At 34.3% G+C, this 16,825-nt stretch overlaps 1 protein-coding gene across 1 annotated transcript; it reads left to right on the top strand.

The window, feature by feature from the left end:
* Positions 1-457: 457 nt before the first annotated feature.
* Positions 458-15,115, top strand: LOC145291615 (uncharacterized). The gene is made up of 4 exons (XM_080137691.1): positions 458-512; positions 1,070-1,338; positions 3,249-3,381; positions 14,357-15,115. Exons 1-4 carry the CDS (start codon positions 497-499, stop codon positions 14,749-14,751), a joined length of 813 nt encoding a protein of 270 aa, XP_079993817.1. The 5' UTR covers positions 458-496; the 3' UTR covers positions 14,752-15,115.
* The last annotated feature ends 1,710 nt before the right edge of the window (positions 15,116-16,825 follow it).

Here is a 16,825-nt window from a genome sequence, read left to right as displayed (position 1 = left end):
CACACACGTTAGTAATACATTATTATCAGCAGCAAAGGAAAACATGCTCAAAACATAACCTTCTGTAAAACGCAGTAAACCATCGTTTGATGATTGATGTAGAAAAGCTGTAAAAAATGCTACCCAATTCTAAGAAAATTGCAAAATATCCAACAAAAGAAAACCTCATTAGCTTTGAGAAGTATAGAAGCAAAACGTTGCAAATATTTAAGGAAGTTAAAAGAAAAATAGTGCACCTGGTTCTGTGCATGAATATATGAACAAGATAGCAAAAGCAATTCTAAATACTAATGAACGTTTGTTTGGTATATTATTTGAACCAGCATAACTTGTTATTTTAACTCAATTCTAATTATGTTTGTGTAACATTTGATTAGTTAGAATTAATGAGATTTTGTTTGTAAAAAAAAATCTTAATTTTAATGATTGTTGACATTTTGTGGTTATATTCACAGTTACCTCAACAACAACTTTTCCTACTAAAAGGACTATAAGAATGACTACAACACATGGTAGAGTATTTCTGATTATATTATTGCATTATCATGACTTTTTATTTTCTTTAAATCATCTTTGTAGTATATTTATTTGTAAGGATAAACTTATAAAATCTTTTAAACTGTAGTTTATATGCGATATACGAAATATTTTGTATCTGCAAATCTTTATTATATAATTTATTTATATAATTAAAAGTATATTGAAATATGTGATGATACACGTGCATAACTTACTTTATAATTATCATTAAATCATCATTGTAGTATATTACTTAACAAGAACAAGGATATAAAATCTTTAAAACTGTAGCCAATAAAGGAGAAAATATTTTGTAGTTGCAATTTTTATTATATAACTTATTTATATAATTATAAATGTATTGAACTATGTGATGATACATGCGCATTACTTACTGTATAATTGTCATTGAATGTTGCCTCATATATTGTGATTAGAAAAGTTATTGGTTCATTAAGCTAACCTGACAGTTATCAATGTATTTTCATAAAAATTCAACATAAATTTATATTTATCTTTCTATAAGTTATTTTTTAATGCTTTATTTTAGAAATCTGTATTCATGCTGAAGAAATCACACAGGAAAATCTCAGTGATGATGATGTGGAAATTATTTCATCAAGCACAAATGATCCCATTCAAAAATTAGTTCCTGGTGCTGGACCCTATAAGTTTGACGTAAATGATAATATTCTAAGACTTGTGATCACTTTCAATGAACCAAGACTTCCAGTTAAGATTAGCCTTCTAAATACAAAGAATATCCAAAGTTTTAGTGTTATTGCAACATATGCAGCTGGTGAAGTAGAGCCTTTTACGGTAAGTCAAATTTCCTTTTTGACAATTCAATTTTATAGAAGAAATTTTTTGTATTGAATTGAGTTTTAGTAATTGCTTTCATCAAAAATATTATTTACTACATATTACATTTACATTGTGATTTCTGTTAGAAATTGTTTTCGTATTATTTGGATTCATCAGACTACTGTTTTCGTCTGGAGTATCATTTTTACAACGTTTCGATCGGTATAATCTCGAACTTGGGAATGTTTCTGTCGAACTCGAGAATTTGGATGGAATTTCGAATGGAACCCTTTATTTACTTCACGCTATAATGCACGCTGATGGAAACACATGCACACAGGAACACGTGTAAAACAAAGTAACAGGTGAGAAATAAAAAAAAAATTAAAAAAATGTAAATATATTGTAAGTTTACCGAACATCTATATATATATTTAATTTTCTAAGGAGAAGTTGCATTTTGTATATCATTTAAATTTTTGTAATGTTTATTTGCATGTATAATACTGATTAGATAGATATTAAATTATCTAAAAAAACTTGCAGTTCATAATGTTTATTAACATCTAATAAATATGTTTGCAAAGCAAAAGCGTTTTTCTTTGGTAACGCATGCTGGCGGGAACACACGGACACACGCACACATGTAGATGTAAACAAAGAAGCGGGTCAGAAATATATTTAAAAAATAATAAGGAATGTAAATATATTGTAAGTTTACCGAATATCTATATATATATATATATATATTTAATTTTCTGTTAAGAAGTTGCAGTTTGTATAGAATATAAACATTTCTGATAGCAATATATGTAAAAACAGAAGTTTTGGGTTTGATATTTTCTCTGTAGAAGCTGTTTTTTGTAATGTTTATTTCCATATAGAATACTTAGAAATTGATCGTCTCCAAGCATATGTGCAGCTTCTTTTAGTTGCGTTACTCTTCATCGTTCCTCTCCGTCAATAATTTTTACTTCGTCCCATAGTAGTAAATTATAATGGTTTCCTTTTTCCCTCCAAATATGGTCAGCTATACTCGATTTTTAAATCTCTCCATATGTTACGGCTTTTCGACGTTCTTCTAACCATACTTTTAGTGGTCGACACGTCTCACCTTTGTATAGTTTTCCACATCTACATGGGATTTCATATACACAGTTGTTAGTCATAATTTTTTCTGTAGGGGGCTTGACTCTCACAAGCTATTTCCGGAGAGTTAAATCGTTCTCAAATACTGTCCTGATTTGATATGGATTCATTGAATTTTTTTTTTTCAGACAAGCCCTTCATGTGTGGTATACAAACTGTGGTGAGTTTTTGAGTGATGTCCTTTTGTGTCTGGTCCAGATTTCTTGGAGCTGCTTTCATGCTCTCTGGATAGTTGATTCAGCAGAGTGTTTCTCTTAAACTGTCCATCTCCTCTTGATATGCATTGCTGTTATTACATATTGCTTTTTCTCTGTGTTTTAAACAATGGATTATTCCTTTCTTTACATTATATGGATAGTGAGATTGAAGTTTAGGTACTGTCCAGTGAATGTTGACTTTCGGTATATAGATAACATAAACCCTGACCAATGTGGATAATCAGTACATCTGGAAAGAATAGTTTGTTGTTATGTTGTTTTTCCATCATGAACTGTATAGTTATGTGGAGAGAGTTCACGTGGTCTAGTAATGTTTGAACATCTTCCTGATGGGGCCAGAGTATGAATGAAAACGTTGTAAAATGACACTGAAGATGAAAACAGTAGTCTGATGAATCCAAATAATATGAATAACCAATTGTTTATTTCAAAAATTCAAAAACAGAAATTTTGTTGTCGGAAAGGAAAATCATAAAGCAAATGCAACACTAATTAATTGTAACTGAACTATTGAAGTATTTTTTGATAAAATGTTCAATTTTCTATTTTTCATTACAGAATGTTGATCCTACTACTACAGTATATCTTCCACAAATTGATACATTATTTGAGCTTGAAATTACAATTGAAAAAGAAAATCCAGAAAGGCGTGTTGAAACCGAAGTTAGTGTTCATCTGTGTGGTCCACGTGGTGAGTAATACTTTTACAAATAGTTTATAGATTTGTGATTTTTGTTCAAAGTTTAACATTTTTTAAATACTTTAAAAATACTTTCAAAGTCTGCTGACTGTAGATAGCAAATCATGATGTAGCTGGGCAATCTTTACTCCAGTTGCCTAAATAATTGCATGAATTGCAACACCACACTTAGGCCCTTACTTGGGCTAGATAGAAGGTCAGAGAGACTTGATCCTACTAAGTCATGACAAGTAATGACAAGCCTTAGTACTAAAGAAAAACAACCTTTATCTTTATTCAATCAGACACCCATCGCTTTGTAACTTTTTATTGCTAGAAGGTAGTTGATGAGGGTGACTCATACCAAGGAAACAAAAGACTTGATCACTGGTTCATGTTACTGAATATTAGTTTTTGGATACTAATTCTGAAAGTATACTTAAAATTGGAGTCGGTGTAAGTAGAGTGCTTTTGTATCACTGTCTCAACTAAGATAAGTGAAATTCCCCCTTGTACATTGTACATAATGTTGGATGTGTAGCTGTGCAGAGAACCAGTGTATAATTCCTTTTTTATTTATTTATTTATTTATTGAGAAAACTAATTTTTAAGAAATCCCAAATGCAGTTGTAGCACTTTAAGTCTTGCTATGATATTTTGTTATAAAAATTGGTTCTTATGACATAACTGGGTTGATGTCAACAAGAATATCTGGACTAAAAAAATCTTACCTCAAATAAGGAAATGTCATAAAAAAAGAATACATTTCAGACTATGTAAATATTGGAAGGTAGCATAGAATAGCTGGTTTAATTGTTGATTTGCTTGAAAGAAGATGTATTGATTTGTGTTTTGTGGTCTGAGTTGTCCCCCTTTGCAAATTGGCTGTTTGGAGAAATGGAAAACTAGATGGCTCTGTGTGGTTTGAGTTGTCCCCCTTTGCTAATTGGCTGTTTGGAGAAATGGAAAACTAGATGGCTCTGGTTAATAGTCAATTTGCATAAGTGGAGAAATGGGCAGCATATAAACGGTACTTTTTTTTTAAGCAGGGGTGAAGAGCGCAGAGAGTGAAACGACAGTTGGAAGAAGTGACGGCGAATTCTTTTTGTGACAGTGAATTATTTGTGGACGTTGAAGGGCTCGACCTTTTGGAAGGAACAGCTGTGTCTTATATATTTTTTTTAAATTTCTTTTTTTTCTACTTCACTACAAGCTATTTCGGCAGCGCCTTTCGTCTTCACCCTCCTTTCTCCTGTAGCTCCAGACTGGATCCAAGAGAACACAGTGGCTGCGTCGATCCTCACCTAACTATTCTGTAGCCCCCATTTCAAGGCTAAGTTGATGCCCTTCATAACCGCATCCAGTTCCGCCACATTTATGTGAGCCACATCGTCCTTCTTCCGCAACCAAGCAGCATCTTCTGCAGTAACACCACCTATCTCCAAGGTGACCGCCACTGCTATACGGCTTGCATCACACCACATAACACTTTCTGCACTGTTGGGTACATGCCAAACACCTCTCACTGGATCCCCCCTCTTCACCTCTTCAATAATCTCTCTCATAATGTCCACAGTCTCTTTATCAACTCCATCCTCCCACTTCGCTCCACTAGCTAGCCTTTTGATATAACTACATGCAGTCCATAGCCATCCTGCAATAGGGTAATGGCCAACCAGTCTTCCGCATATTGAGAAGAGTTCTCCCCTGCTCAATTTTTCCGACACCTCCAGGATCTCATTTCCCCACCGGAACACTAACCGTCCTATCTGGTCCTTTCTTAGTTGGAGCCCTAACACAGCTCCTCCCTACAACGATTCCGGGCGTTTTGCAATTAGCCCAAAGCTGTTGAGGTCTTTTACTATGTCCACCACAGTTGTTACCGTCTCATCCACCAAAATATCATCAATGTAGGAACTGGTGGCTCTTCTGACTGCGTCCTCCTTGCTTAGCACCATTTTAAGGATCGCTGCCATGATTTTTGGTGCAGAATTCAGGCCAAAACCCAACCTAGTCAGGTAGTACGTTCGGCCCTTGTATCTGACCAACTGGTATTTCCAGAATTCCTGTGAAATGTGGATCTTTAGGTATGCAGATTTTAAATCCACAATCGTCGCAGCCTTCTAAATCTCCTCCACTCTCGCATGGTCTCTCCACACACGTCAATCACATCGCCTCCTGTGTGACACGCAACGTGTACGTTCAGCTCCCTGAAGTCCAGTACTGGCCTTTATCCATGGCTTCCCGGACTATATTTCTATAGCTCTGCAGCAACTGCTCGGTGTAAATACTATGGAGGTGGCGGAGTTGATTACACAGGCTAGGGTGCTGGCCAGGAAAAAAGAGAGTGAGCAGGGAATCGTAGCTGTCGCTCAACGAAGCAAACTGCAGCAGGAAATTGTGAAGGACGAAATGCAGAGAGGACTGTGGCAGACACCCAGGTTCTCTGGCAGGTGCTACCGATGCCAAGGCCTCCATATGGCGAGGCAGTGCAGGTAGTCAAAGCCAGAAGTCACGTGTTACTGCTGTGGGGAATTCGGCCACATCAGCAGATTCTGTTCCCAGGGAAACGAACAGGGGAAAGCCACTGCGCTGGTGGCTACCCCACTTATTCGATGAAGGCGCTTCAGGGTATATCACCACAAGTAGAGGTGACCCTAAATGGACGAAGTGCAAAAGCCCTTGTCGACACGGGCTGTACTTCAACAATTGTCACCAAAGACATGGTTGACACATGCAATGGAACCAGCAGCATTACGGCAGTTGACGGCAGAGAGGTGAAGTGCAATGGCACAAGTATCGTTCGGTTGATGGTACGTGGGATGTCACTAAAAATCCAGGCGATTGTTATTAACAAAATTATCACGGGTTTCGATGTGGTGCTAGGGATGTACGCAATTGCTCGACTAGGGAGCATCACAGTATATAGGAACTCTGTGAGATTTGGAGGACACCAAGGGGCTTCAGGTGTGCAATTCGAAAAATGTGTCACAGGAACGGCCGGGTTAGACAAAAGTTGCACGATAGAGGACTAAGATTTCTCTGCACACTTTGATGGTGAGAAATGGACAGTCCAGTGGGCATGGAAGGGAGAACCTCCCATACTGAACAACAGAGTGGAATGCTACGAGCATACGTTACGAGGAGGCACAAGAGTTGAATTTGAGAAGGATGTGGACCGATGGATCTCGGAGGGAATTTTAAGACCATGGACGGAGAAGGTGGAAGGTGTGATGCCGTTAATGGCGGTTGTTCAGCCCACAAAACAAAAAGTTCGGCCAGTACAGGACTTCAGGGAGCTGAACGTACACGTTGCGTGTCACACAGGAGGCGATGTGATGGACGTGTGCGGAGAGACCATGCGAGAGTGCAGGCAGATTCAGAAGGCTGTGACGATTGTGGATTTAAAATCTGCATACCTACAGATCCACATTTCACAGGAATTCTGAAAATACCAGCTGGTCAGATACAAGGGCCGAACGTACTACCTGATTAGGTTGGGTTTTGGCCTGAATTCTGCACCAAAAATCATGGCAGCGATCCTCAAAATGGTGCTAAGCAAGGTGGACGCAGTCAGAAGGGGCACCAGTTCCTACATTGATGATATTTTGGTGGACGAGACGGTAACAACTGCAGAGGACGTAGTAAAAGACCTCAACAGCTTTGGGCTAATTGCAAAACGCCCGGAATCGTTGTAGGGAGGAGCTGTGTTAGGGCTCCAACTAAGAAAGGACCAGATAGGATGGTTAGTGTTCTGGAGGGGAAATGAGATCCCGGAGGTGTCGGAAAAATTGAGCAGGGGAGAACTCTTCTCAATATGCGGAAGACTGGTTGGCCATTACCCTATTGCAGGATGGCTATGGACTGCATGTAGTTATATCAAAAGGCTAGCTAGTGGAGCGAAGTGGGAGGATGGAGTTGATAAAGAGACTGTGGACATTATTAGAAAGATTATTGAAGAGGTGAACAGGGAGTATCCAGTGAGAGGCGTTTGGCATGTACCCAACAGTGCAGAAGGTGTTGTGTTGTGTGTGTCAAGCTGTATAGCAGTGGGGGTCACCTTGGAGATAGGTGGTGTTACTGCAGAAGATGCTGCTTGGTTGCGAAAGAAGGACGACGTGGCTCACATAAATGTGGCGGAACTGGATGCGGTTATGAAGGGCATCAACTTAGCCTTGAAATGGGGGCTACAGAATAGTGAGGTGAGGACCGACTCAGCCACTGTGTTCTCTTGGATCCAGTCCGAAGCTACAGGAGGGCAGTCTTCAAGTACGAGTGGCAGCATCCCCGAACTGCACATGTACCTGCGGAGGAAGGCGAGAAGCGAGCGACTGTGCGAGTGGGAGAGGAAGTGAGGATCAAACCGCCTGATGCTCGCTGTACCACACGCTGGGGGAGGGGCATTGTGGCAAGTGTCCAGTCTCCGAACAATGTATCTATCGACGGCATCCCTCGACACATCCTTGATGTGCGGCCGGTGGTGGTGTTATCAGAGGAAGACAGCGACATTGAGCCAAGTAGCGACGTTCACGAAGAGGCTCCACGGAAATCGCAGTGAGAGAGACGGCCGCCATGTTGGTCGAGCGCCTACGTGATGGGTTGACATGTGATGATCGTGTAGATCAAGGGAGTGTGGGGTTTGAGTTGTCCCCCTTTGCAAATTGGCTGTTTGGAGAAATGGAAAACTAGATGGCTCTGTGTGGTTTGAGTTGTCCCCCTTTGCTAATTGGCTGTTTGGAGAAATGGAAAACTAGATGGCTCTGGTTGATAGTCAATTTGCATAAGTGGAGAAATGGGCAGCATATAAACGGTACTTTTTTTTTTTAAGCAGGGGTGAAGAGCGCAGAGAGTGAAATGACGGTTGGAAGAAGTGCCGGCGAATTATTTTTGTGACAGTGAATTATTTGTGGACGTTGAAGGGCTCGACCTTTTGGAAGGAACAGCTGTGTCTTATATATTTTTTTTAAATTTCTTTTTTTTCTACTTAACTACATGTTTTATCCAGAAAACTTGGTTGAAATGTAAAGGGACCAGGTAATGTTGGTATTTTTATTGCAGAAAGGTGGATAGATACTATTATTGAAGTTAATTATGTAAGTGAGCGAATCATATTGCTGAAGATGATTAGTAATAAAATATTGATAGCCTTGGTGTTTATTTACACTACGTGTGGTTTGAGCAACTTGTAAAATGTAGGTTTAGAGATCACATAGTGGATCATTTGAATACTATATTTACAACAGGAATTATCTAACAAGCTGAAGGATATACTGTTGGAAGTAACAAACTGGGCATGTGGGTGGACAAAAAGCCACCAAAACATAGTGATATAGTGATTGTAGTGATACTGACAATTCTGTTTGACTAATTAGCATAAGCATAGGAGAGAGCCTATATGATTCTCTCTCTAAGAAATATAGGAAAAAGCTTGACTATCTATGAACAAGGCCAACTTTCACTTCATAACAATGGCATCGCTGATAGAATTGCAATAGTCTCTCGAGGATTCCAATATTATCGATACATTGCTACAATGTTTTGTTGCCAGTGAAGGAACTAAAATGTTAAAAGACTACAAGGAAACTAAACGAGAAAATGAAATAACAGATTTATTTTTGACTACAGCTGGATGTGAAGCAATAATAAAAATATCCATTATGGCATATCCCATAAATCTGGAAGACCTGACTTTGTTAAAAAATAAGTCAAATCGTAAGAAAAAATATGAGACTTAAGAAAATGTTGGTCGTAATAGAAAAAACAAAGTTCATGTTGATGAAAGAAGAAAGTGATGAACCAATCATAAAATATCTATCCTGTTTAAAAAATGTGAATAAATATTGTGAGTTTGAAAAACTTAGACAAGAAGAACAAACGATCGGAGAGGAATTAAGTCAATTAGGATTAATTTAAGTTATGTGCAATATAGGCTTCTTGGAAATGATATAATTGACATAAATTCTACCAAATTAATTAAATGAGATAAAAATAGGAACAAATTAAAAAGTTAAAAAACTATGAAGTGAGTTTAAAATTCAAAGAAAATTATCAGTGCATTTGTAGGAGCAAAATTGCAAAAGCTAATAGGACTTTCTTGAATATGTTCCCCCTGTGTGTAGCAAGTAGTCATCACCTATTGTATTTTTGAGAAAATCAGATGGAAATAGATGTATATGTTAAGATTTAAAAATAGCAATAAATCATAAAGTTTTCTCAATTCACATCCAATACCTAATGTTGAAGTTGCATTACATGAACTGATAGTTATGAACGTTCTTACAAAAATAGATTTAAAAATAGCATATCAGCAAATACCACTACTATTTTAAACTGTTTGGAGTTAGTATAAGAAAATTCCTAGTGCCCCTACAATTATTGGTATTATATATTTTTTCTTCGGATTTCATATTCAGCTTCTAGGTCTTTACTTAGTCATCTGCTAAAACAATTATATCTACAATTTAGCAAGTTTTTTTCCTTCCAGCTCACTATTATGATGTCCGGTGTCCTTGGCCAAATAAATTTGTCTGTTTGTACTGCATGTTCAAAATAATGACGTTTGCATAGTTTCCAGTGAGCTGCTTTTCCCAAGCAGTCGTGTCTCTTTTTGTAATTTTTGGAAGCTAGTTTGCTGCATTTACTTAATATATGATTTACCATTTCGACTTTTTATCAAAGTCTACATTTACTAGTTTTTATAACTTTTATTCATCCCCGAACAAAAAACATGTGTCTACTTTGTAGGTTTTAACTTTAAAATAGTTTGCTCTAATCACATTGTTTTTTAGTTATAGTGAAGGCATGATATCAGAAACTCCCCCCCCCCCCAAAATTGTTTTATGAAAAAAAGGCATCAAATTGTAAGAGAAGCATTGTAATCAGTGAATCTCAGAAGGAGATTATGCTGAGTAATAAAGTAGAATTTTGCCTAAAAGGTGTGGTTTTTATTAATTAGGCTCAGAATTTATTAAGAGATGTATTAGTATATATTTTCAGTATTTATTTCAACTGTGCTCTATACATTAGTAGATATTAGTAGAGCAATTAGTCTGATGATTTCCTGGAATGAAACATAAACGTTTCTCTATAGCTTACCAGCCATAAGTATATTTTCATACTATATATATATATATATATATATATATATATATATATATATATATATATATTTGTTTTCCTTTATACATAATATTTTTGCAAAATCAAGACAAGAAAATATGAAATGAAAACATCATATGGTGTATTTCTGTGTGTTACGATTGTTTCATAACTATTTGGACAAATTTAAACATTATATCATTTAAAAATATTCCAAAAATAGCTTCAGACACTAAAATATATTTGTTATATATGTATAAATATATTCATAATCCCTATTTTAAAGGATCAAGCGGTTAGACTCACCTCTTTCTCATCATATTATTCTATTATTTGTTTATTTATTTTTTGGTTGCCTTCGAATTGATTAATCTCCCATTTTCGAATTTCTTCTTTTAATATGATACTTCATCAATTTCCTGTTTTACATTCATTTAATCTTTTAATGTTTTTTCTAATTCTTATAATTATTTCTCCCTCTCCAATTTATTTATTTTATCAATTTATTCCCCAAGTTCTATAATCTACCCCTTCAAATTGTAGTCTCTATTTATATGTCCAATTATTCATATCTGTATTTTCCCGACTTTCGTATAAATATTTATTTACATATTGCCATATATTTGTTGATTTTTTTTTTCCTTTACATGTTATTTTTTTTTTTTAAATTATAATTAAAAGGTTTATTTAAATAATATCAATTAAAATTTATCTTCATCACATACTGGTTATGTACATAATTTAAATGTTAAATCTATCTTTTCAAGTTTTATCTCAATATAAACATTTTATTTTTATTTTTTTTTTAATATTTACTATTCTGTATTATTCAGTATATCATTATGGTGTAAGAGATATAACTCAAGTTTGCCTATATTTATCGATTCATAATTTTATCGAAATTCGTGTGTATTCTTACTTTAATATTTTGACTTTAGTATTCATTAATCTCTTTTGCTTAATTTTAAAATTTGTAGTTTTAATATTATTCTCTTTATATCAGTCTAGGTTCAATTTTTCACCTAGTTTGCTTCAAACTTCTTATTTAGTCCATTTTAATCCATCATAATCTGTTCGTCTCAATATTTTGCAATTACTTAATGTTTGATTCTTTTTTTGTGCTAATGAAATTTCTCAGGTGTTAGTTTATTCCCAATAACGATTATCAACTTTAAATTTAATTCTATTTCCCTTATTTAGGTTATAATTAGTTTATTTTTATGTGTTAAGTTAATGACCCATTAATTTGTTTATTGCACTATCCTAAAATCTTTGTATTAAATTTAACATTCTCTTATAACACTTACATTTCACTCTCAACATATATCTTAATTTTTTTAAAAATTTAAACACGTTTAATCAGGTCTTGAGCATGGTAATAGGAATTTATTTCTCTGAAGACAGCTTTAATAACATGAAATTTTTTGTTCCAAATTTTCTCTTTAGAATTCACTACGTTTACTCAAGTAAACATAAATTACATCTTTTTGATTTACTAGGATTCTATTTTCTACCTTTATCTACTATTGACCATTTTAATTCAAATTCTATTTTTTCTTACATGGTTCTGTAAGCCAATCACCTCACGCAGTTGTGTTTCTCTTCTTATTTTTAATATTTATTTTTGTCATATCATTATTTCTATCCTTATCCTCATTCCAAGTTGTTTCCTTTCCTGGTTCAATGTTAAATGATACAATATGGTTTCGGTATATCTTTTTACTATTATTTGCCCTAACTGCACATTTGTATACAATTTCATATATTAAGCAATTGCCCTCCAATGGACATTCATTAGGTATTCTACAGTTACATTTTTTCTCAATATTTAATTCACCTGATTCCATCCTACTATAATTCATATAGTTCTTATCAATTATTTTGTAAAATTCTTTAGGGATATTATTTTGTATCTGTTCACTAAAAGGATGATTAAACCAGACTTGTTTTTGCACCCATTTCTCTTATTCTTAACTGTATTATTACTATTATATGCTTCTTTAATTTCATTCTTTTTATTCTTATGTTTATTTTTTATCTATTTTATTCTTTACATTTCTTCTTCCCTTCATCACCATGTTATATGATGTTGTATAATTTATCCTGCTATTTTAATTATCAAACGCCTTTATGTATTTGATCTTTCCTTGATATCCTGATTGAGGTAATACTTCATTATATTAATCCTTATTCTTATCGAATATATTTTCATTTTGTGATATCTTAGATATTCTTTTTGATATACTGGGGATGATTGCTTTTTTCATACTCTTAAGATAATTAGATTTATATATATATATATATATATATATATATATATATATATATATATATATATATATATATATATATATATAATATTACTATAATTATTTTTAATACCTATAGACACTAGTGTTTAATCCTTTTGGGAATCATCAGTGCAGATTACAGCTGGTCGGAAGAGTTGAACGCAGGCACAAAGCCATCTCTGACCCCATTAGCAAGGAACAAACCACCTGTCTAACATTAACTGCGAGAAATATAGTTGAAATTAACATTTATATAAATTTCAAGATGGCGATAATGATCTTATGATTATAACATCATAATCTGCACATGTGTCTTTAAGTGACTGACTTCAATTTCAATTTAGAGTGCTCAACAATAAGAACCGAGTTCTTAAAGAGGCTGATATAATAATTACTATAATTATTTTTAATACCTACAGACACTAGTGTTTCATCCTTTCAGGAACATGTATGTGTGTGTGTGTGTGTGTGAGGGACTTGAAATATGGCTTGACATTAAAACAAGCAATGCTTAAAAAGTAAAAAACCATATAAGATAATAAATATAAAAATAAAAATGATATAAGAAGGCATAAATCGGTGTAGAAAATAAAAGAAGATTTATCATAGGGGTGAGTTCTCTGACATTCCTTTCCTTATTTGTAGCTTGTTTATAAGTTGTGATTATATTAAAAATTTTTTAATTATTTTCTATATATATACTAGCGGGAGTTTGGAGGTGTAAAAGAAAAAAAAAGTGTTAGTAGGCAGGCAGGCAGGCTTGAACTCGTGACAAACCCATGACACGAAGGTGAAAAAGAAAGTGAAAGAAAACATGACATCTTACCGCTATGCTATGAAGCCATAGGAAGTGAAAAACATTGAAATTTAGAATGTCAATCAAAAAGTTTATTTGCTAAGTGAATGAGTTCATGCAGGTGCAGAAATGAACGTTGAGCTTTCCACCATTCCATTTATTTATTATGTTAGGGAAACCAAGCTCCCCTGAAAAAGGGGGAACTCTCAAATGAAAAGCAATTGTTTGATATAAAGGGCTTTCCCAAAATTGATCAAAGCTAATTGCTTTCAAGACTTCCTGGCACGAAAGGCTGCTGACAGCTTTGCTTTGTTGAGTCTCAGTTTATTTATATGAAAAAGACAAACAAACATGTGAAAAGACGGAAGTAGCATGAATTTTATAAAAGTCGATCAAAATAAATGTAGAGATGACATGCGTTCACAAATCGTAGATATTATGATCTAGGGAGTATATAAAAAGTTCTCGAAAATAGTAACCATCTCGAGAATCCTGGTGAAAAAAGCCTTCCATGGACATACAAAAACGTATGCCGCCATTTTGCTTTTTATATATATAGATTTACACGGACTTGTAATATGTAAAAAGTATTTCTCCTTTGTGCTTTTTTTTCATAAAAAATATAAATTGGATGAAATATATTCTAATGACAATTATTTTTTTTACATTTTCCAACTAATGTACTGCCAACAATTTGAACCACTGTACATCTGTTTATACATCGTTCAAATGACAATTTCAACCATTGTGCAATAAAATGTTATGATCTTTGTGATAAAATATTTGCAAACAATAATATCAGTCACAACTATTCCAACAACTGTACCAACAACTATTCCAACAACCATTCCAACCACAGTTCCTACAACTATTCCAACTACTATACCAACAACCGTACCTACAACTATTCCAACAACTGTACCAACTACTATACCAACAACTGTACCAACTACTATACCAACAACTGTACCAACTACTATACCAACAACTGTACCAACTACTATTCCAACAACTATACCAACAACAATACCAACAACTATTCCAACAACGATTCCAACAACCATTCCAACCACTATACCTACAACTATTCCAACAACTATACCTACCACTATTCCAACCACTATACCAACAACGATTCCAACCACTGTACCTACAACTATACCTACAACAAGTATGTTTTTTTTTAAATTTATTTGAAACGAAGTTTTATGCAGTTTTATTTAATAAATAATTCCATGCAAAATTAAAATCAATCAAACATTTCAATGTAATGAATAATTTTTATTTACTTTAGTTGTTTTTAAACTAGTGCATAATTGTTAATTAATAAAGTGCACCGCAACAAATAGCAATGGTCGCATCAAGAGGCGCGTTAGTAAATAAACTGGAAATATCAAACGAGCAAAAGAAAGAATTATTTTGATTGGTGTTAGTATCTCGAATGATTTTAGAAAAAGTAAAAGAATCAGAGACACAGTAAGTGGAATAGAATGTACGGACAGGCTAAAGTAAGTCAGTGAGATATTAGGTGAGGGCATGTTGAGCGAAACCAATCATGGATAAAATGGATCTACAAGGCACATTATCTTCGCGCATTTTAGGGAGACCATAAATTCGAAGCCTCAGGGAAGTGGGTCATATTTTCTGATAAATATCTTTGGAGAGATAATTCTTTTTAAATAAGAAGTACAAGCGTTTTTGAAATTTGCTTTCAATATTCAAAGTATTATCATAAGAGTCGATCGAATTAAGTTTGAGAAATTTATTCGTGTCATCTAAAATATAACATTTTATTAATATAGTCAATACGGTTCAGAACGACTACGGCGGCACCTTTATCAAATCTGGAAAGATAAGTATCTTTATTTTTCTTAAGATTAAGTGCAGAAAAATGGGATATTTTTCCAGACAAAATTCCCTTTAGTTATCTTCCTACAAGTTACCTAAAAGGTGCAATGTGTTAATGAACCTCTTCTTTCGACAGAGAGAATGTCTGAGTCATGCAATGGAGACAGATTCGAGAGTTTTCAGATGATTACTTGATCGGCCTCGAAATAGAATTGAAAAAAAGTCATCATTATATGCCAGGAAACATTCTGGATTATCCAATAAATGTTGACCAATCGCAGAATCTAAATTATCGTTGGTAGGGTTGAATGTGTGTGTGTGTGTGTGTGTGTGTGTGTGTGTGTGTGTGTGTGTGTGTATATATATATATATATATATATATATATGTATATGAATTTTTCCGGATAGTTTTAAAAGAATTGTAACTAACGATGAAATACACTATTTGTTGCTATCAATCTATTCCTTGATGTCTTGATTGTGTTAAAACAATATATATATATATATATATATATATATATATATATATATATATATATATATATATATATATATATATATAAATATGTGTGGGTGTGTGTAACTACTTCATTTAATCCCATAAATTAATATACGAAAGTATAAATTTGTGTAAACTTTAAGTATTTACTTCAACAGTGCTCAATATGTAGGTAGATCTAAGTAGTAAGTTATAAAATATATATGGCAATTAAGCTACACAGAATATTTCGCATTTGCATGTGAAAAATTTCCCTCACTCTATATCTGTGCCTAAATCAAAACGCGGATTCCATGAACAAAGCTTCTTTCTTAGAACTGCACGCCTGTGGAACTCTGTTCCGTCTGCCTGCTTCCCTCCGGACTACAACTTGGATGTCTTCAAGTCCAATGTTAACAAATTCCTAATGAACCGCCCCCCCTAATTAAACACTTCATCAAATCTCCACACTAACATAATGTACTTGCAATAACCCTTATCCCTGAGTGGCTTCCGGGCCTTGATAAGTGGTGATCACTGTGTGAGAAAAAAAAAAAAATTTGATCCCCGCTAGGATTCATCAGGCTTATGCGAGGATTTTATGGTTGTCTCGTGTTTTTATATATGCACCTTTTAAGTTTCTAGTTAGCCAATCAGCTTTCTAGTTTCCACCACACCCTTCCTGACTAGCCAATGAGCAGGCACTTACAGGACAATGGCCCAGTTAGACTCCCGTTCATCTGTTTCTTGTGTGTGCTACTTTAGCGGGGAGCTTAGATATCTAGTGACCGGACTTATTTGTAACCTATGTTAAATGTGTTTTTTTTAATGTTAGTGGGCAAAGTGTGCGGCATCTGTAGTTTCATTTATCTTGTTCGTTATTAGTATTTTTATTTTTATTTCTAGTGAATTGGAGGTCAACTGGGCCTTTGTCCTGTAAGTGCC

Source organism: Euprymna scolopes, chromosome 12 (assembly GCF_053919585.1).
Source record: "Euprymna scolopes isolate OS-2025 chromosome 12, ASM5391958v1, whole genome shotgun sequence".
NCBI lineage: Eukaryota > Metazoa > Mollusca > Cephalopoda > Sepiida > Sepiolidae > Euprymna > Euprymna scolopes.
The sequence above is the reverse complement of the archived record's forward strand: the minus strand, read 5'-3'. Positions and strand labels throughout refer to the sequence as shown.